The sequence below is a fragment of the Lagopus leucura genome, unplaced genomic scaffold (assembly GCF_019238085.1).
Source record: "Lagopus leucura isolate 7727_CA_CO unplaced genomic scaffold, USGS_WTPT01 Super-Scaffold_100008, whole genome shotgun sequence".
In the NCBI taxonomy this organism is placed as follows: domain Eukaryota; kingdom Metazoa; phylum Chordata; class Aves; order Galliformes; family Phasianidae; genus Lagopus; species Lagopus leucura.
The window spans coordinates 11,977,747-11,999,507 of record NW_024962265.1 but is presented as its reverse complement, the minus strand read 5'-3'; the positions used below and the strand labels follow the sequence as shown (position 1 = coordinate 11,999,507).

General features: G+C 39.0%; 1 protein-coding gene across 1 annotated transcript in view; it reads left to right on the top strand.

Moving 5' to 3' along the window:
• Nucleotides 1–21,761, top strand: part of RELN (reelin) — a 270,856-nt gene that overhangs the window by 148,685 nt on the left and 100,410 nt on the right. The window contains exons 10-12 of the mRNA XM_042872293.1: nucleotides 1,417–1,657; nucleotides 14,181–14,326; nucleotides 20,467–20,618. Of these exons, the coding sequence (XP_042728227.1) occupies nucleotides 1,417–1,657; nucleotides 14,181–14,326; nucleotides 20,467–20,618 (539 nt within the window). The remainder of the gene's footprint in view (nucleotides 1–1,416; nucleotides 1,658–14,180; nucleotides 14,327–20,466; nucleotides 20,619–21,761) is intronic.

The window sequence follows — 21,761 nt, the reverse complement described above, 5'->3', positions numbered from 1 at the left end:
TTGCATTTCAGCATCATTTTTAATCTCAGCAGTAACAATAATGTGTATTGTTGCAAGTTTCTACTTTGGTAGGATAAAATGATCCATAAAAATATCATATAGTTTGATGTGAACGTTTGGCTCCTAACAAGATATGTTGAATTATGCCTTGTTTTTTAATAAACTGATTTACATGAAAGCACCAAGGATTACAAATGAAAATCTTATAATCTTTTCTTATGGGGCTCTTCAGCCTGGAGAAAAGACTCTAGGGAGAAAGACCTGAGAGCTGTCTTTCCACATCTAATGGAAGGTATGAGAAAGAAGGGGACAGACTCTTTAGCAGGGTCTGTGATAAGACAAGGGAAAATGGCTTCAAACTAAAAAAGAGGAGATTTCAACTGGGTATAAAGAAGAAGTTTTTTACCATAAGAGTAGTAAAGTATTGAACAGGTAGCCCTGTGGTGGATGCCCTCTCCCTGGAGACATTCAAGGTCAGGTTAGAGGGGATTCTGAGCACCCTGATCTAGTTGTAGATCCCCTGATCATTGCAGGGGAGTTGAAATAGATGGCCTTTAAGTGTCTCTTCCAATTCAAATGATTCCACCACTCTACTGTAATGGACCAAACACAAGCCTTTGAAACCCCAAATTTGTGAAGTTAATGCCTGTGTTGTTTGAATGCTGTTGCTTTAACTCTGACAGCTGGAGCTTGCAGCTGAAAATAGGTCAATAGAGCAATGTCGTGCAAAGTAGAGAGGAGGATGAATTATGAAAGGATGCTCATCTCTCCTGTGGTTCCTATGAGTTATAGTGGTTATGTGAATGTGCTTCAGCAGCTTTCTCTCCACTGCAGGCAGCTCCAGGGAGCAGAGAAATGGGGCAGGGTGGAACAGAGATGCTGATGGTCAGTGCGCTGTGCAGGGACAGTGCCATGGTGCTGTGCTGAGTGTGCCATGTTGGTGTGGTTTCAGCACAGGCAGGGAAGGATGTCTCTTGGGCAAGGTGGGTGCAGGGAGTGAATGGTCCCAAAGGCTTGGGGAGATGTGGCACATGAACTGTGACTTCCTTATCATTTCCTTTTTGCCATACCTGCAAAATACCAGACACTAGCCAGTCACCTTGGAAGTGTGACCAGCATCAGGAATGAATTCTGCCATGCTGCTTCTGCTCTCCCAACATCTCATTGATCTGTTCCTCACAGCCCCAGCCTGCAAGGTCTCTGCAGTGGAGCTGCCTTTGTTTGATCTGTACATACACTACTGAGGACAGTGGGACTCTGCCTCAGGGCAGATATTTTCTAATCTCTTTATAAGATTTACCATCATATGAGTGATATAAGCATAGCTGTATCACACTTAGTAAACATGTTAAATGAGTGAAAAGCATTCCTGGTTATGGCTTATGTTTGGTCTAATTCCATATCACTGTTTTTCAGTGCTCCTTCCAACGTCAGCACGATCATACACATCTTGTACCTTCCTGAGGATGCTAAAGGGGAGAATGTCCATTTTCAGTGGAAACAGGATTATCTTCATGCTGGAGAAGTGTATGAAGCCTGTTGGGCATTGGACAACATCCTGATCATCAATGCTGCTCACAGAAAAGTTGTGTTAGAAGATAATCTTGATCCTGTGGATACTGGCAACTGGCTTTTCTTTCCTGGAGCCACAGTGAAGGTTAGTTTGAAATAAATAAATAAATATTTGTAATGGTTTAATTTCATTATTATTATTTATGTGTATTATTATTTATTCCAACTCAGAATATTATATGATTATGATCTAAAACTTAAGGACAGTCAGGCCCCTCCATCTGTTTGCAGAATTGGGTTGTTACTCTGTTTTTACCTATTTCCTGTCCCACTGGGGCTTCCTAAAACAATGCAACTTTTCTGCCATTACCAAAAGCAGGTGACAGTTTGTAACTACTGCCATGTCAAAGATCATGCAACAGAAAATGGGAAATGGCTTCCTTTTAGGAAAACAGAACAATATTTTTGAAACAAATTCAAGTCAGGTATTTTGAAATCTACCTGGTAATTTATCTGTGTTGTTCAGTACCACTACTTGATGTTATTCAGCACTCTTTGTCACAAGCCATCATAAAAAGCTCTGCTTTCCTCTTTTTCTGTGAATATCACCTCTGCTGCAGCACACATTCAGGTAGTGAGAGCTTCTTAAAAGTCTCTGTTGCGTTGAGACCCTGATCTGATAAATGGGATTTAGCAAGGTCACACTACCTTTGGAAAAGCCCTAAGGAGACTTGCAAGATCTCTGTGCATACAGTTGCTCCAAATGTGGAGTTCTTCTATATCCTAAAACCAGTTGTATCCTTGCTTTTTATGTTTCCAAGCAAACAGAAATTGAACAGTTGATGACATTCAGTTTTCATCCTATTTTTCATTCACAAAAAAGGGCAGCTTTGTTGTCAGAGTTCATTTATGAAGCTGATAGTTGTTTTGGCAGTCACACAGGAAACAGGTGTCATGTTCTCAGGGCAGAATAATTTTGACTGTGGCTTCAGCCTTTTCCCACAGAATCTGGCCTAAGGTTAATCTTCTTAGAAATAATCTCACTAGTTTACTCATAGTACCAGCGTATCAATTTTTTAAAGACCATTTGAACTACAATGACAACTTTTTTTCATGAGATTTTAGATCAAATAATGTACTGATTATTTAATGATTTTCTATGATCTTTTCATGTTTGTTCTGATGTCCATCTTACCTATGGATTTCAAAATCCAGTCCACAAGTGAGAAGGTATGAGAACAAAGCAATGATTAATATGCCATAGGCACAGTCACATCTTTCAAAATGGCAAAGCCCAACATCACTTGCTGCTTCTAAAACATGCACAAACAGCATCTATACTTCATCAAGTAAATATCTCTTAGTTTGGATTGGTTTGGTTGTTTAATTAAAAACCAATTTGGTGTCAGTACTCAAGTGTGGTCACTTGAAAGATGAGGGGCTTGAACATTGAGATTAGGTAGTTCTCCTGGACAGAAATATCTTTGAAACTCCAACCTTGTGTGAGATAAAAGCAAGGATTCACAAACCTGCCATTCCTCCAAGGCTGTCTTCTGTTCTAGGGAAAACTGGAATGTGTTTTCTAAATGTGTTTCTATTCCTACAACATTCTGCTATGCTGAACTCCATTCCAAGCTAATGAGATCTTTCTCTAACATTCAGGACTGTTTATGCCATACACGTTTCAATTCCTGTCCTCTGTAAATTAGTATTTCACACAAATTGTCTTTCTTGACTTCTTTTGATGCTTTTCCTTGCAAGTTTCCCTGACAGTGCTAACAAATAGTCACATTTCTGGATGTTATTTTTTGTCTGACTCGGTTTTAACTGATGCATACAAAACTGTGGGGCATAAGCTCCTTTCCAAAGTTGTGCTATAAAGTAATGTCATTAAACCAAGGAAATTTTTCAGAAAAACATAAAGAAACAAGAAAAAAATAATCTTTTTCTTTCTTTCTTTCTTTCTTTTTTTTAAACTGGGTTTATTTTCTACATTTATCCTCACTTGCTCACCACCTCTCAGCACAGAGAGTGATTGACATTTTACTTTTGGACTATTCCAGTAGGCATTGTTCAGACAGTGCAGACTTCTGCTTGGAGAGTCAGGACAGTGAATGAAGCAAGCAAGGGATCTTTCGCACCTTAGCTGGTATAACACTCCCATGCTTGGTTTTGGCTTGTGCTGTCTCCCAGATGTTATCTTCAAGGAATACACAGGCATGGATGGGCCGAGATCTGTTTCCAGTAAGCAGAAGGAATGACTCCACTCTGCAGGGAGGAAAAAGTTTACCCAGCAGGATGCAAACTCTGCTGTGTCATTTGTTGTCAAGGCCTGAGAATGGTCCTTGGACTAATTTGGTTGCTGTCACAACCCCAGCATGTTAAAACTGCCCACCTCATCAGTCCCTTCAACCATCCCAAATCTTTTCAGACAGTTCTCATTGTGTTCCATTTTATTGCCTTAGTGGATTTTTGTTAAGCACTTTATTCATAAGGATAGGCATTTAGATAAAGTTTGCTGTAGTTTACAATAAATGTTGTTGCTGCTCACATACAAGCTCATGTTGGATGCTTATCAAGCTACAAATAAAGTATATTCTTTTCTGCAGGAATTTTTCTTTGGTAGACTTGAGGTCTAATAAAATTAATAGCAAACTGTATAATTCTATGATCTCTGCTGGTAAAAGTACTCTAATTCATAGTTGCTCAGACAAAATAAAAAGGCATTGAAATGAAGAAATGTGATATCATGAAGGCTACTATGTAGGTCCTGATTTAGGTTCTCTGGTGGATTCAGTCCCTGGAGAGGACAGTGTAGTTAAGCACTGATATGCTCACTCCACTTTGGTGGAATCAGGCTCATCTCCTCGATGAGCACTTGTGGGAACTTGCCTATGTCCAGTAAGAAGTGGTTCCTCTTCCTTCTCTAATCTTTTGAAGCTTGTCAGAATTTTTGTTTTGTTTTGTTTCTTGCTGCGCTCAGGAATGGCTGTTGCTTGTTTGAAAGCACATGGCTGGTTGCAGACGCAGCTGGAGCTGGCTATTGAGATAGGAGGCAAGCTGAGAGATAAGCCACCAAATTTGTGTGTTTCAGTTCCAAAGAAGACAGCAAAAGACAAAAAAAAAAATGCTGTTAGCAAGGCCAAACGCCCCTTAGGAGATTAATTGGATCCACTGGAATGTATTTATCTGTGTTGGACTGTAAGGAAGGGTGTTGAACAGGATAAATTCCTGACTGCATTTCAATATCTGCAGTGACAGCTCTGAGTGTGAGCATGGTGTTGCAAGTAAGCATGGCTAGTGTATGACACTGGTGGCCAAGTCTGCTAAACACACAAAGCACTGCTGTGCTCTGGGCGCTGTTAAAGGTCTGTGGGCCCCAACACCCCACAGCTAATCAGGAGGAGAGATGAAACCTTCCTTCAGTATTGCTTCTTGGATCTTTACTTCTAAAGAGCAGAGAGCAATCTCATCTTTCACTGGATGCTTCGTATATTTTGTAGATTTGACCATAAATTACTGTTGTCTTTTGAGGTTACCTTCTGCCAGGTTTTCTTGTTTTCTCTGATTGTTTTGGTCTAAGTTTGAATGTGCAAGCTCAAAAGCTAAAGCTGAGATGGGAGCCATCTTCAGTAGTCTTATAGTTCAAGTTGATTTCAGCCCAGACAGTAGTATCTGAGATGTGTGGTTCACCATCACGGACATTTCCAATAAATCCTGAAAACATCCCAGTGCCAGAATCCTCATAACGTCAGCTTCTGTTATAAAAGATGTGCTGAGGTTTGTAAACTCATCTTTTTTTTTTTCTTGTTTTTTTTTTCTTTTTCTTTTTTAAATGATCCTCAAGTGGATTCCAAGTGTGTTTTGTCTCCAAGGCACCCAAGTCAGCATGATCCTGTTTTAGCTATGTTGCCTCACTTTTCAATATATTGATACCATGCAGTCATGCCTACTTGTGATAGTTAAGCAGCAGGTCATTACAACTCATTTCAGTTTCTCAGAAACACGACAGAACTTAGCAGAAGAGGAAGCTTATAAAGAAAAGAGTAGCAGAACTCAACATTCACTTTCAGAAAATACTCTGAAAATGTGTCCATAAAACTTTGTGACCTTTCACCATACCCTGAGCACACCAGGGCTATGAACATCCTAGACCTGTGAGTCCTTCCTGAACATGTGTTGCTGAGGGTGACTGAGCACAGGAGACATATGGGCAGGCCTAGGAGTTTGGCAAAAAGAAATGTTGATTAAGCTATTCCAAACCTCCAGTTCCAGAGCAGATTTCCAAACTTCTGAATACTCTGTTAATTAATAGGAATGGCACTGGATGGTCTTTTTTCAAAACAAGTATCTTAATATTTCTATATATTTTTGTTGGTTTTAATTGCTTGTACTGAAATGAACTGTTTTTTCCTCTTTTGATTTATCTTGTTCTTGAGGAACTTATTGTCTGAAGCAGATGGAGAGTATTTGTCTGCAGAAAGAAGGGTGATTGTCTAGCTATGCCAGTGTGAAAATGACAAATGGAAATTGCTGTACCTCTATACTGGGCAAAGGTACATGAATCTAGTTGTTTCTGACAAGACTCTTCTTTTTGAGTAAGATATAGCAAGGCACGTTTTGGTTTGTGGGCCAAACCCAGCCTTCTAGCCAGCTGCTTTGCCTCACAGGAGCCACTTACCTGCCACATCTTCCTGGGAAGAGACGAGCTGGCTTCCAGCTGCACCTCAGCTCTGAGCCTTTCCTGCTTCTCTGCAGGTGGGTGGAGAAGGGAGGAGAGGTGAATACAGCAGAGTAGGGTGCAGAAAACCTGTCCACTGACTCCCTTTAGTGAGAATGTGATCACTACATAAGGAGACATCTTAACATCAGTAGGACTGGACTTAGACCATGCATGGAATTGCTCTTGTTTTGTTGGTATTTTTTTTTTGTTTGCTTTTTTGTTTGTTTCTTTTTAATAATCACTGTTTTAATTAAAATAGTAATAACTCAGATTCAATGGCTTGGAGTTCCTTGGAACTTGGTTTGACGGTTGTGTTGTGTTGTTTGGGTCTGCTGAGCAGAGCTGTGGGCAGCAATGCTGAGCAGGCAGTTTTTTGCATGCCAGTTCCCTGTGGCTCAGAAGTGTGGTATAGCGTGGCAGGGAGCCAGATTTAGCACTGAGCTAGCATCAAAACACCAGGGGTGTTTCCTGCCTCCTAGAAAGAAAAAATTTGCTCTTCACAGGTCATTGTGATATGGACATTATTAAAAGAAATGGAGATTGACCCATTAGATGCCAAAGAATAGAAACAGCTTTGGCTGATTCTTTCTTGTTCACATTTTACACTGCCATTGATACATCATTACTATCAGAAGAACAGGCGAGGTTGTATCATGCTCACTGCAGAGTACTGGAAGCATCAACAGTTGTATCAACTATAGAGGAAGTATGTAAGTATCAACTATAGAGGAATAGTTCAGTGTGTGCAAGTTAAATAACTCATTAAGAAAATCAGTCATCACCAGAGTAACCGATGTTATACAAACATCATGAAAGGTCCCAGAAAGCCAACAGTGATACAAATTATACCAGTCAGTCAAAATAAGCAAGGTGTTTTGAGCACCAGCCTTTGGATATGAGTCTGTAATTGGAAATGATTTGTAAAACCACACATTGTAGACCGTTACTACATCACAGAACAAGTTTCATCCCATTGTTTTTTTTGCAAAGGGAAGGTGCACTATAACCTTCCTTGCACCTGGCCTGCTTGTACAGGAAGCAGAAAAAAAAAACCATTTATTTCATGGGAAATAATATTCTAATCTCACTATGGTTTTTCCTTTGGTTGAATAATGGACTTCAGACCAGAAGCCCTAGTAGCCAAATCTACAGAATTTAGAATTTTAATTTTGTCATTGTACCTTCACTTGCTAAGAAACTTCCTACAGGGAACAATTTTATCCAGACTGCATCTATCCTTCTATTTGCCATCTTTTCAAAATCTAAAAACTTGGAAAACCTACAATACCCTTTCCCAGAAAGACACAATATCTAATTTATGGCTCCATTGAAAATGCTGTTTTAATTAATTTCCTTCATTTTATTTCTTGTTCCTCTGCTTCTCACATTTCATCTGTTTGCATTGCCTAGATTTTAATTAAAAAAACCCCTCCTCTCTGAGGAGCAATATGAAGTGGCAAAAATAATCACTTAAAATATTACAGTCATTAAAAAATTGGCTGCGGTCAAAGCCATGCATTTTCAATTTGCTGACAAACTATATTTTTGTTTCCTTTTAAAGCATGTTTTGTATTTGGATAGCATGTGCCAACCAGCCTGGCTATCAGAGGTGCTCCTCCAGCTGAGTGGGCTGTGTGACAACTCCTTAATGGGGGAAATTGATGGCTCTCTGCTCATGCAGAGGTGAAGGCATACTGGGCAGATTTCTTTCCATCTGCCACCAGCCCTTCACAAGCTGGCACTGTCCAAATGCCCAACACAATCATTCCAATGCAAAAAACTGCCAGAAAATAAATTGTGGGGCTACAGCTGTCCGGAAGAATCATCGGGGCCATTAGGCCCAGGAGAGATAATATGAAGAGGTGCATCAGTGTTTGCCTCTGATAAAAGCCTAATTAAATGATGGTAAAGATGACTGTAAATACTTTGAAGGCACAGAGGTGAAAAGCATTTTCATGAGAATGCGGATGAACCTTGGGAAGATGATATGCAACATCTCAGCCAAAAACCTATTACACCAAAGAATTTCATACGGATGTTTCCTGTTGATTTCCTGTTTTTCTAAATGGCACAGATCTATCATTTTGTTGCCCTCTGTTTCTGCTCTCCAAGAAGTTCTGTACTGCAGAGCCAAGAGGTATTTATTGATTCAAAAATTTCACTTGAATACTTGACTTGGTACAGAAACTGATTTTGACGAACTTCAGAGCTTCTTTTTACATTCCCAATCTTTGCCTTTACATTTTCTAACAGTATTTAGGTCTGCATCCTCAACTGTGACTGCAGCATAGACTGATCTGCTTGCAGAACTAGCTTGTGCTCCATCACATGGCAGAGGGAAGTGCAGACCTCCAGAAGTCCCTCCCATCCAACAGGTCGCACAGAGTAGAGCAGATGTCTCCTAATGCAGTGCTCTCATGCAGTTCTTTATATGGACATTCTTCAGGCATGTCAGCAGGATGTAGGACCTCAGATCTTACTTAGGTCCCAGAAAATACTTAGATGCTACTGTAAATTAGTCTGTTTTTATTTATGAAAACATAAGTTTTGGAAGGCATCTGCTTCACCAAATCCAGTTTCCCTGCTTTTGCTTTGTCCTAATTAAAACCCTTCTGCGTCTCAGGTGATTAGCAGGCTCTCCTAAAGGCAACTACAGGGAAAAGGTGAAAGCTGGAGATACAAGATGTAGAATTTAAAGAGTATAGAGTAGGAGAAAGAGGATGAATCAGATGCAGACTTTTGACAAAAGATTGGTATTGAAACCATGCACCACTGTCTGCTATAGTCTGTATCTTCCAATTACAAGCTAATACCTTCATACTATACAGTAAGAGGTTCACCAGAATAATCCGACTTGCTGCTTCTCATAGAAATGGCTAAGAAATGGCATAGAAATTGGCTAAGAACTGTATTCACAGACTGGAAATACGTATAGGTAATTTAATTATTTCATTTTAGAGGAATGCTTTCTCTATCTGATCTAATATTTGCTAGTCAAGCTAATAGTGAAAGCCATTCACCAACTAAGTGTTTGGCTTGTTTAAGGCATAGCTGCTGCACACTGCTTTTTCATGGGGTACAGTCTGGTACTGTATTATAAAACTGCTGCAATATAAGGAATTGACTTGATACATCAATTTATCTTTAGTAGAATTTCAGAATGAGATCTGTTAAACTAGAAGGGAATAAATAAATCAGCAATTTCATCACCAAAAACAAAAGTAATTTTTGTACCATTGTAGCAACGAGGAGCCCTGAGCAGTGGGTATACTAGACACAAAACAAAATGAAAGTGTGTCCCAGAAAAACCACCATCCATTTGTAAAGCAAGAGATCAGCTGAGGCTGGGAAGATGAGGGAATGAAAGGAAGCATGCAAGAGGGAACAGTGCCCATGCTGGTAAGCAGTGTATTTTTCAGTGTGATCAGTGTTAAGTTTTGTTGAGGAAAGTGCTAAGGAGATGCCTGAAGGACATCATCAGGTGAGGAATTTTCCAGGTAGAATGGGCAGAATGGGCAAAGGAATACAAGTTTGGTCATCTCACCTGCAAATGAAGGGGCAGATAGCAGCAGTCAGGGAAAAGTGAGCCAAGAGGTGGTGGAGGTAGATGAAGGTAAGATATCACAGTGCCTCCACAGTAGGTGAAAAGCAGTAATACTGTAGCTATACAGCAGACAAACTTTAGAAATGGAAAATTCAGAGTGAATATTAGATTGAAAGCAAATACAAGCACGCTGAGCTATGGGAATGTATCCGGACAATTTTCATTTTGCTCTATTCATGATAAGTAATAGTTTAACAATTGCAGCTAGTGAATAATAGTACTGGTAGTGCCAGACTAAATTAGACTGATTTTTTTTCCCTTGGGATGACCACAGTCCCTGAACAGTTCTTGGCTTCTTTCCATTTGGCAGCAGTGAGTGTTGTTTGTTTAGGAGTACACCAGTGTACTTATGGCAGGCGTACAGTCCCACTCCTGTTGCAAACAATAGGAAACAGCTACTCTTGTGAAGTGTCAACGCTGAAGAGTCTCAAGGATCATATGCTCTGTTTTGTAGGTGATTTGGGAGAAAGCTTTGTTTAATGAAGGTTATCAGATTTGTCAAAGGATTTTTTCTCTAAATTAATTTTTCCTCACAAATTAGTTAACCTTTCAGTGTTGTAATTTGTGCAAGGACACGTTAAATATTCCTTATGCTTATAATCCCTCATTAAATACAAAATTGAACTCTGCTGTAGTACTGGACCTTCTGCTGATGCTTCCATGGTAACAAGAAGAGAGATTTCCTACAAGTTGCTGCCATTTTGCCTTTTTAGTTACCATATTTTACTAAATAACTTAATTTGTTCAGATCTTTAAAATCATTTACATGTAAATAAAAATAAAACAGAGAGCAAATTGCATCTGATATTCATAAGAGAGAACGCTACGTCTGCGTAAGAGAGATCTGGAGTATCTCCAATTTAGGAAAGAACTTAATTGCATTAGTTTCAAAAAAGAGTACATGTTGATTTCAGATAAAAAATCTTTTTTTTTAATCACCTTTTTTTTTAAATTAAAAAAAAAAAGAGAAACCTGTGAAATTTAGTCCTTCAAAACTGAACAGATTACCACTGGAAGTGTAAAGTCATTAATTCAGGAAAAAGCACAGTACTTGAGTTCTTCATTACTAAAGTCTTGGATTCAAACCGTGGGTTGAACCCAAGAGAAAATGAGTCTCATGGTTTCAGTTCAGACTCTGATCTGTTCAAACTCTATTGCAAAACCACAAAATAATCCAGCAATCAGCAGCCTCTTGGATGCTGAACAGGACTGACGAGGTAGTTGGGAGTGATGCCAACAAGGAATCAACTCTTTTGGAGCTTCCTTTGCCTCTGGAAGATTTTGATGTTGTTTGCCCCCCCTGCAGCCCGTTGGGTGAAAAAGAGCAGTAAAAGCAGCAACAGACAGAAACTGCTTGGAAAATGAAAAGGAAAATATGGAAGCAGGGAGCTAAGGGTGACCCGGAGGGTGATGATTATAAAGACAGGGAGATGTGGCTGGCAGCTGGGAGAGGATGCAGGTACAGCTCGTGCAGGTGGGTGCTTCTCTCCCATCGGCATGCCCTTAAGGTTCCAAATGGTGGTACTGAGCAAAAAGAAAACAATGGCCTTCTCTCAGAACTTTGATAGAAGCTTTGCATGTATTCTGAGCGTCTTTCTTACCTCCTTTAAAGATAATGAGCTTCTATGACTGTTTTTGTTGTCGTGTAGAATAACAAAAGCAGTTAAATTCCAGTTTGAACTTTTCCTCTGCAGAGCTGTTTCACGTGAGGTTCAAAGCTAACTTGGTCAGAGGTTGATTTGAGCCATATGTTACGTGGTTAATTAACACATAAAATCAGCATAAAAATACATATTCATTGATTTTGTGTAGCTTTTTACAAAGCATAAAGGTAATTTTATAGAACTAATGAAATAAGTGATGCTTCTGTATCCTTTTGAGCATTCATAAAATGCTGATTGTACACAACTATACATAATTACATATTTGCCCTTTTGCCAAGCTGCCCATTGATTTATGTTGACAAACTAAGTGGAAACTACCAGACACTTTGGTAAATACTGTTAGACAGCAGAAGGACATACCAAGTGAAATGATAACAGACCTATATCTGTTTTGTGTATTTTAATAGGTGGCTTTAATCAGCAAAAGATTACTAACGACATGTCCCAATATCAAGTATACACTTACATATAAATGAGTAGCTGAGAAATAAGTACAGCCTACAAAGGATTTTCCAAAGCTTTTGTGCAATTGTACATTGCAATTGTACGTTGCTAGTTCCATAGGGTCTATTTGTTTATTAAGAGATGAAAGGTTACTTATAAATTTGAATTATCAGAAGTTTTAGCCCAAATATTTATTTCTCTTGTATTCACTTGGCTGCTTGAAGATAATAGGGGTTCTGTGGTAGATTAATTGACAGATGAAGGCTATTTCATTCCTGTTCAGCAAACAGAGTATTCTGAAAACCAAGGAGCAAAATTATTTTTAGAATTCTGATATTAGCAATACCTATGAGCATTAATGCAAAATAGTGAACAAAAGCCATTTCTTAGTTACAAGTAACTGCACGGTACACACTGTTTTTCAAACGGAGATAAAATATAAAACTGTTTCACTATTTTTTTCTAGTTATAAAATATTTTTATAACCATAGAGTAAGTATAATTGTGACAAAATCTATGTAATTTCTGATAATTTCTCAGCACTGCAGCATCTTGCTATTGTTTTGACTTTCATGTAGAAGACAAATGCTTTAGGATGGATTTGTTTATCACTTGAAACGGTCCTTACGCTTGGATAGTGGGTGTCTTCAAGTGATATTTTGTCAGAGCTATTAAGTGCAGAGCTGTTGTCATGCAGATGAAGGCCAGAAAGTCTTTACATTCAGATCAGATTTGAAGTACATAACTTTTTTTTTTCTAATAAAGAGTAGACACCTCTAGAAGAATTCACATTTCATTCCTAAGTATAAGTTTAATTGCTAAGTTACAAGCAAGCATTTAAAAATTATCAACAGACGAATTTCAGTTATGTTTTTTGCAATGATAAGTGAAAAGAGGAATAGACATAATGCAGCATTTTGTACTTTTCTCTTAAAATCACATAGATAAAGGTGTACTGGGCAGTTTTTTGCTTCTTGCTGCATTCCTTTTTTACCGAAAATTTAATTATTAACTTATGTGGCACTGCCATGACCTTTTTAAACACAGATGAGGTGATCATCACACTTTCCCTTGGTGACTTCTGAAGGAGTTCAGAGACAAGAGCAGACTGTATAGATGGTGCTGAAAAGGTCAAAGCAATTTGGCATTATTGTATTTCTTTTTCAGATATTGAACTGTGGCAAGAAAGGAGAATTAGTCTAATTAGTCATTTCTTATTTCAGCTCATAATTCTAATGTGACCAGATTTTCTAAAGAAGTGTTTGAGATAATGATCACTTCTGTCAGAATTTGTTTTAATATGAACAATTCAGTATAATACCAAGCTGTCTGTGTTAAGGACAGGTAGAGCTTCTTTAGTACCCCTTTCAGCCATGCAAATTCCAGAGACTTACCAATTTATCAGATAGACATGAGGGTGAGAGTAGTACTGGCAAAAGAAGACAATCCATACTGTAACCTACATGCCATTTTGTAGTCTACATGCAATATGACCTATTCAAAGGCTCTATACGGAGTGCTGTGGTGGTCAGGGCAGTTTGAGCAGATGTGGGGCTTCGTTTCATGCTGCTGAAGTCATCTATGCAGAAATGCAATATGAAAAGCAGACATGTTCACGTGGGCAGACTCAGCACCCTGTGATCAACATGTTACAAGAGCTATTTGCCTACATAGCTATTTGCTGTGCTATTTGCATAAAATTACAGCAAACAGTCTTTTCACTCATACATGTCAGCCCTGAAGTTTGCTATATGGCATTGCAGAGCAATTTTACCTTCAAATACCTCTGCTTGAAAAAATTCAAGCATGAAGATCTGACATGTTTCACAGCATGAAACTCTTCAACCAACAAAATATCCATATCAATAGTGATATTAAGGTTATTTGTACACACAGCTGTGATTACTGGTCCAAGGCAGACATAATAGCTTGGCTTTAAAATAGAAATAAACACACAAAGGTTTGGTACATATCTTTTCTAAGCAAACACAATTTCACAATGGTTTGAAGTGCATTTGTAGGGAAGTAGATATGAGGTTGGGAAACAATCACATTGTGGTAGGCCAAGAAAGAGGAAAGGTGATGGTCCATTCGTTGTCTGTATTTCATTTGAGACATTGGTGAGTCATTTTTTAATTTGCAGCTTGCTCTGAGCTCAGGCGGTGTGTGAGCAGGATAGCTGCCCTTGCCAACCACTGTAACATCCCCTACTCTGTGCTCCTTTTGTCTACAGCACAGCTGCCAATCAGATGGAAACTCCATCTATTTCCATGGGACAGAAGGCAGTGAGTTCAATTTTGCCACAACTCGGGATGTGGACCTTTCTACAGAGGATGCCCAGGAGCAGTGGGCAGAAGAATTTGAGAGCCAGCCCAAAGGGTGAGTGCCTGGGAAGGGCTGGGAGCTTTGTGCCAGGGACTGGGAAGCTGGGTAAATGTTACTAGGAGAAATAGCAACACCGTAACAGATAATTGGAGATGTTGGGACAAGCAAGTCAGGAAAGCCCAGACGGAACAGCCTCCTGACCATTCTGTCACCAAAATTTTCAGTGTTTCAATGAAAAAAATTGTGCTTGCATGACATTTTTTGAAATGTCTTTTGTTGCACATGAGAGCTGCTAACAATCTGTATCAAATCAGATTCCTCCCAAACTCAGCCTCTCCCCGAAGCTGCTGTGGGCCACACTTGGGCAGCCCATCCAGGACAGCACCATAGGAAGTCATGCCACTTTTACTGAAACATAAGTGAGCTTTTCAAAAATAAAAGTGGCCTGGTAAAGAGCTACAACTTTATTTTCTGTCATTTTGTATACTCAAAATTCTGCATAAATTCTGACCAAATAAAAAGAAAATAAAACTTCAATGTGGTTTTAATTCTTTTTTATTTTTAAGAAAAGGAATTCCAGTAGTGGCTGTAATCCCTGAGATATGAGAAACACACACTACTGGTTTAGCGGTCTCTGCTGAATGTTGGTTTTAACCTACAAAGTACTTCAGATCATTAACAGCTGATTCAAATGCTGTTTGTGCTGTGCTGAAAGCAAAGAGCACTGTTTGAGAAATACGTTCTAATGCAAGCTGTAAACACTTGGATTATTTGGGACTTACAGAAACAGTATTTCTCGTGGACTCCTTCACAGTTTGGTGAACCAGCCCAGGACATGCTGGATGCTGAACTATTGTTGCTATGTCCTTTCAGCAATTTCAAGCAAATAAAATGCATATGTATGTGCTATGTGTTAGGTGACCATGTGGGATATATCTGAGATGTTGTCTCAGTCTGTTTCCATCTTGAAAAAGCAGGATGTGTATGTGACGTCAGGACATCTGCCCTGCCTATAGCTCCTTGCTCTGCTGGGCCAGGTAGCAGTTAATTCAAGCCAGGCTCCTCCTTTTCAGTGGTTCCTAATCAGGGCTCCTCCTTCCTTGATAATTAGTAAACTATAAAAAAAATTACAGTAGTTCTGCACTTGAGTACAAATCTTGAAGACAGTTATTTGTACCAAAGTGACAAAGTGCACAGTTTCTGCAAATAATACATTTTGGGTTTCATGCAGCATCAGACTCCAGCTGCAGCTACCACTGCTCTCAGCCAGGAGCAGGGCAGATAATTCTTGCATCCCATTCACAGGAACTTGATCCTGATTTTGTTTTTTAATTTTCAAATTTAAAAAAAAAAAAAAACAACACTTTTTTATTTTCAAATTTTATTCTGTATGTGAAACTTCTTTTTTTCTACTGTTGCTATAGGAACAGAGGCTTATATCACATGCAGCCATGAATAAGCAAACACTGAATTCTGTTGAGGTTACAGAAAGCAACTTCATCATATAAAACTAATTAACATTGTCCCTCTTGCACCATTTCTGTGGGGCTTTGTTTTGGGAATTGTACAGAACTGCAAATACAAGTGCTTCCTTGATTTCTTCCTAGAGAAAAATTTCTGAATGCTCTTTGAACTGTATTTTAAATATTGTTCACTGTATTGAAACTGTCACATGAAGAACAGATTACAAGGTGCAATTATCCACAGCAGGCCTGAGCAGAAAATAAAAATTCTGCTTTGTGAAGAAGTGTAAGATTTAGAAGACTGGTGGTTTGTTTTCTGTACTGGAAAGAAAATAGGCTTTTCAGGATGTTGTTCAAAATAAAAGGGAAATAGTTTAGCAAAGACAACAGATTCCTGGGGTATAAAATATTCCATTTCCACCTCTGCTGGCAACAGGGTGGAGCAGAAGTAAAGCATCTCTCTCTGACATCCAAACTGGATATTCAGCCTCCTGCATCTCTGCTCACAAACTCTTCATGGGATCAGAAGATCTTTCCTCAAGAACTGTGTCTTTGCAAAAACTTTTATTAAAGGTAGTCAACATTTTCCGACCCAAATTCCCTGTTCCTATGTCATTTCTGATACTCAAGAGTTGCAGAGTGTTTGAGGGCTGCTCTGAAAATAATGCCCCCCCATTTTATTATGTTAGCCCATAATAATCTTGATCCTAACCCTAACCCTAATCTTAATCAGAAGTGAATGTTGATGACATAGCAGTATAGGTTGAACCTTCCCACCAATATTCCATTACACGTTGTTGCTGTGCGATAGATGGCAGCAGAAGGGCAGTCTGGCAAAATGGTGTCTGACATGGAAGTGCAGGTGAAGCAAAGGTGTTTTATTGAATTCCTCCATGATGTAAAAATTGCACTCATTGACATTCAGGAGTGCTTGCTGAACATTTACAGAGACCAACCAGAGGATGTGAGCATAGTGAGAGGTATATTTCAGCAGTGGTGACAGTAATGTGAAAAACAAACCACATTCTGGATTGCCATGCACAGCTGTCACAGCACAATATGAAGATTATTTTGATCAGCTCATCCACAAGAATCAGAGAATTATAATCATGGAACTGTGTACAGAACTGAATGTCAACATCAGTGCACTAGAAATGATGGTGGCAACATTGGAATACTGCAGTGTTTGTGCCAAATTGTTCCTACAAATGTTCGTACAGGAACAGAAGGAACACCACATGCAGTTTGTCAGGACCTACTGAGCAAATACCAGGCTGAAGGTGAAAGTTCCCTGGATCTCATCATTACCAGTGATGAGCTGTGGTGCCGCCACTGTGAGTCAGAGTCAAAACAGCAGTCCTTGGAGTGTGAAATCCCCATTTAAAAAAAAAAAAAAAATCAGGACACAACCTGCAAAAAGTGAGAGGAAAGGAGTGATCCTGACTTTCCTGGAACATGGACAAACCATCAACTCTGTCTGCTACACCACAACACTGTCTAAGCTGAAGGACCTAACTTCCAGAGTCAGGCCAGAGAAAAAGACAACCTTGCAACATGATAATGCCAGGCTCCATGCTAGTTTGAAGACTGTGGAGCACATTGCCAATCTTGGCTGGACCACCATGTAGTCTGGATTCAATGCCTTTCAACTTCCATCTGTCCAGGCTGATCAGAAATGCACTGAGTGGGCAACATTTTCCTAGCTACAACACCATCATAGCATCATAATGGGTAAACTCTGGTGCAGATTTTTACAAGCATAGCATATAGGCTCTTGTTCATCACTGGCAAAAATGCACAGATAATGATGGTGACTATGTTGAAAAATAGTGTTCTGTTGGTGAAAATTTGCTCTATCAAACAGTGTTATTGTGCTTTCTGTATCTATTGTGGTTTCCATGGAAATAAATAGGAAGTGTTCTTTTTGGAGCAACCTAAGTATATTTAGTAATCATAATATAAAGTGGAAGGAGCCTTACTGCCCTGCAGTGTAAGACTCCAGATCAACCTAATACAGTGTATTCCACTATTGACTTTTCTATTTACAGAGTTCATTAGTAAATAAGGGTTCTTTTCTTCTTTGGTATAAATAACATGGTGGCTTGGTGGATTGTGCCTCTCTTCCCTTCTTTCATTTTGCAATGTAGGAAATATCTGTATCAAGAGAAAAATATGTCATTGAGGACATTGTGTATGAACAGGGACAGCTGCAGGTAGCTTTGCCTGCCTCACCTTCCTCTCAAAGAAAAAAGCAAAAGCACCCCTCATATGAGAGAGCAAAGGGAAGCTCATGTGTGGATTATCCCCATTTTGCTCTGTGCCAAAAGCACTCTGAGGTGAAACATCTGAAAGCCCAACACTGAGGGCAGAGAAGCTTATTATTATTCAGAGTGATTGGTACTTTTTACATTCCCAACATAGAATAATAGAATAGGAAGGCTTAGGTTGGAAGGGACCTTAGAGCTCATTCAGTCTCTGCCCCCTGCATGGGCAGGGCTACCACCCAGCAGATCAGGCTGCCCAGGGCCCCATCTAACCTGACCTTGAGCACTGCCAGGAATGGGACATCCACATCTTCTCTGGTCAGCTGTGCTAGTGCCTCACCACCCTCTGAGTATGGAATTTCTTCCTAACATCTAACCTAAATCTCCCCTTTTTTGTTTAAAGCCATTCCCCCTTATCCCATCACTGTTTGCCCATGTAAAAAGTCAGTTTCCCTACTGTTTGTAAGCCCTCTTCGAGTACTGAAAGGCTGCAGGCTCCAGATCTCCCTGGAGCCTTCTCTTCTTCAGGCTGAACAAGACCAGTTCCCTCGATCTTTCTTCACAGGAGAGGTGTTGCAGCCCTCTGCATATCTTCATAGCCCTCCTCTGGACCCTCTTTAACAGCTCTGCATCCTTGTTGTGCTGGGTACTCCAGGCTTGGATGCAGTATCTGAGGACAGAGATATCTCTGGTGCCTCTAGCACACGTACTGCTATTTCGAATGTCCATGCTCATTAAATGTAATTTTGATTTATCTATGTAGAGAAGAATTTCAACAGTCATGTAAGGGATAAATGTATCCAAATGCACTGTTCAATCAAGAAGATCTGCATCTCTGTCATGTCATCACCAAAAGATCTCTATTTATCTTTACAGACATTGTTTTCATTTATTTTTCTGTAAGAGGCAGTTATTTTATGTTGTAGAACTTTCTAGTTTCCATTATAATGCTGCCTAAAAGGAAAGGATCCCTGGAAACCTCCATGATCTGCATCATTCATGACCTCAAGTTGTTTCGTGGGTCATCAAAGAGGCTGTTTTAATTGAGCTAAATAGAGCATACAAAAGATCAATGGAGCATTGTGAGATTTTGTCATGTAAGTTAAAGTAAGCACAACCATGTTATTCTGTGCTTGTCTTTGGCCCAAGAGACCCATTTTCAAAATTGTATTTTGATTATATTGCACATTACCTTTAAAATGTCTGCACAAATAAAATAGGGTTAGGTTAAACTCTGCTGCCATTAACATATATATATTTGTGTCATAAAAGCTTTACAGTGACGCTAATCTTGCTAATTCCTTTGTAAATGACTGGCAGTTTTAAAGGAGGATTTTCAAGCAGGCACATTGTTAGTCTGTCACAGCTTAGGTCAATAAGAAAACTGGCAGCTCTTAAGAAGATCTCAAAATACATCTTGAAATAGTGTGAATGGTTAAATTGATAAGCTGACTGCTAAACTGTTGAAATGGCAGTTTTTGAAATCTTTCTACACCGCACTGGTGGTAGAGATTGTTTCTGCTAGAAGTGGACAGGAAATGGCTTTGTCATCCCTCAAAGACTTCAAATCTTAAACGTTTTCTCATTCTCTGAATCACTCTAAATGATTGGATTATCAGATATTAATGATTCTAAATGTTGCATTGCTTTACTGCCTTATATCTTTGAAATACTTCATTATTAAGTAAAACTTCAATATGAATAATGATGTATTAGACCAAAATAATGTACAATTTTTCAAGTTTCTATCAAAATGTTTTAATCAAGCTTTAAAGAAACCAGAGTTTTCATGATGAAAACATAGTTTCAATAGAAATATTCAATTGAAAAATTCTGCAGCAGCTCTTTTAATTATCACTGAATAAAAAATAAGAAGAAAACTGACTGTGATCATCTCATCGCACATTAGAAGAAACCCAGCAATTTTTTTGTTTCATTCTCTGCTCATGTATTTGTTGAAAGTGTAACCCTAAACACTCAAGAAGATGAAAAGAGCATTTTTTGTTATTGCCTACATATTTAATGGCTGGCATAGTAGATATGGAAGACGTGCTTTTTTATGTTTCATTCGTCTGTAAACATTCTATTACACAATATATAGTGTACGTATGTCTTTAAAACAGAATGTGTTTTAAACATTTTCATGCCAGAAAAATAATGAAGTAATGGAACAACACTAAATATTTGGTAACAGCATTAAAAGCTTAATTTTTTTAGTAATTTTAACTTTTCTACCAACTTGTTTATTATTTATATTAGTTTTGTTTTAGACTGAATTTAAAAACTAATATTGAATAAGCAAGTACAATTCTCAGTACCTGATTTTGAAAAGTGCACTGTGTTGTGATTTTATTCTACTTTCTAACAGTAGCAGCAGGTACTGCTTTCTATACAAATGAACTCCTTTTGTTTTGTTTGAGTTTATCAGTAACACTGCACATTCTCTGCCCACCGTTGACCTCTCCAGGTGGGACATACTAGGTGCTGTCATTGGTACTGAGTGTGGGACGTTGGAGTCTGGCTCGTCTATGGTATTTCTCAGAGATGGAGAAAGAAAAATATGCACTCCGTACATGGACACTACTGGATATGGGAACTTACGATTTTATTTCAGTATGGGTAAGTGTGTTTTCTTGATAAAATAGAAGTGGGATATGTGAGATTTAGATTTCACAATGCACGTAAGAAATATTTTAAACGCTCCTTGGAAAAGGGTGGCTCAGATTCATCACAGTTATGTGCCTACAAGGATGTAAGACAGACAAATCTTGGACTGAGGGTCTGCTCTTCTGACATTCACAGAAATGTGAAAACATGGTGAGCACACAAATAGCCCTCCTAAAAATATTCTTCCAGACATCACTGACTTGCAGACCTTTCTTAGCAAGATGGAGCATTCTGGGTTTAGTAGTCCTTAATAGACTTCTTTTTCCATGGATATATGTAGCCAATTTGACTGGTATAGACATTTAGTTCCAGATTAAAACAGCTACATGGAGGTGTCTCCATGTGAGGTGAGTGTCTAGTTTTCCTCTGTAATTAGAAATGTAATCAGTAAAGTTACTGAAAAAATGCATTTGGTTCAACGTGAGACACTTGTGCTAGACGAGCTGAGCTATTCTCTGGACTCCACTGACTGCATGGGTTGGATATCCCTTTATATAAAAGGAAGCTTACACACTTGCTGCACACATAGTTGTGGGCTTACGCTTTTTCAGTCCTCAAGTAGGGCTCACAATGCAAACACAGATTGTTGTTGCTACTGGAGGTGTCCAAGAGAACCTGAGAAGTCAACGTAGTGCTGGCAGATTTAACTGGAGACTTGGACAGCCACAACCTGCTAGAGCACCTTCCACTCAAAAGCCCTTAGTTTATTACTGTATTCAAAAGCATTTTGTTCTGATTTATTTACCCAGGCTGAGATTCATCTCTTGTGCACAAAACACACCACTGACCATTATAGCCTTGGAAAAGGCGTCATCCCTTGTGGAAAGAACTGATGTGGTGCTAGCATCTTCTCTGGACCTTCCTTTTAGAATGAAGTGCAACTTCAGTGATTTACTTGGGCTAAAAAAGCATCTAGGAGCAAACTTGTGCTATCATTCCTTCTTCCCACTGCTGTCATCAGTACAACTGCATTAGTTTGGTGTTGTAACTGACCAGAATTACTATGGACATTGTGGCTATCGTTCAGTACCTTACAGTGTTTTTCCACAACGTTTATTTTGCACATAAAGGAAATTGCATTATGTTATTCTCTCA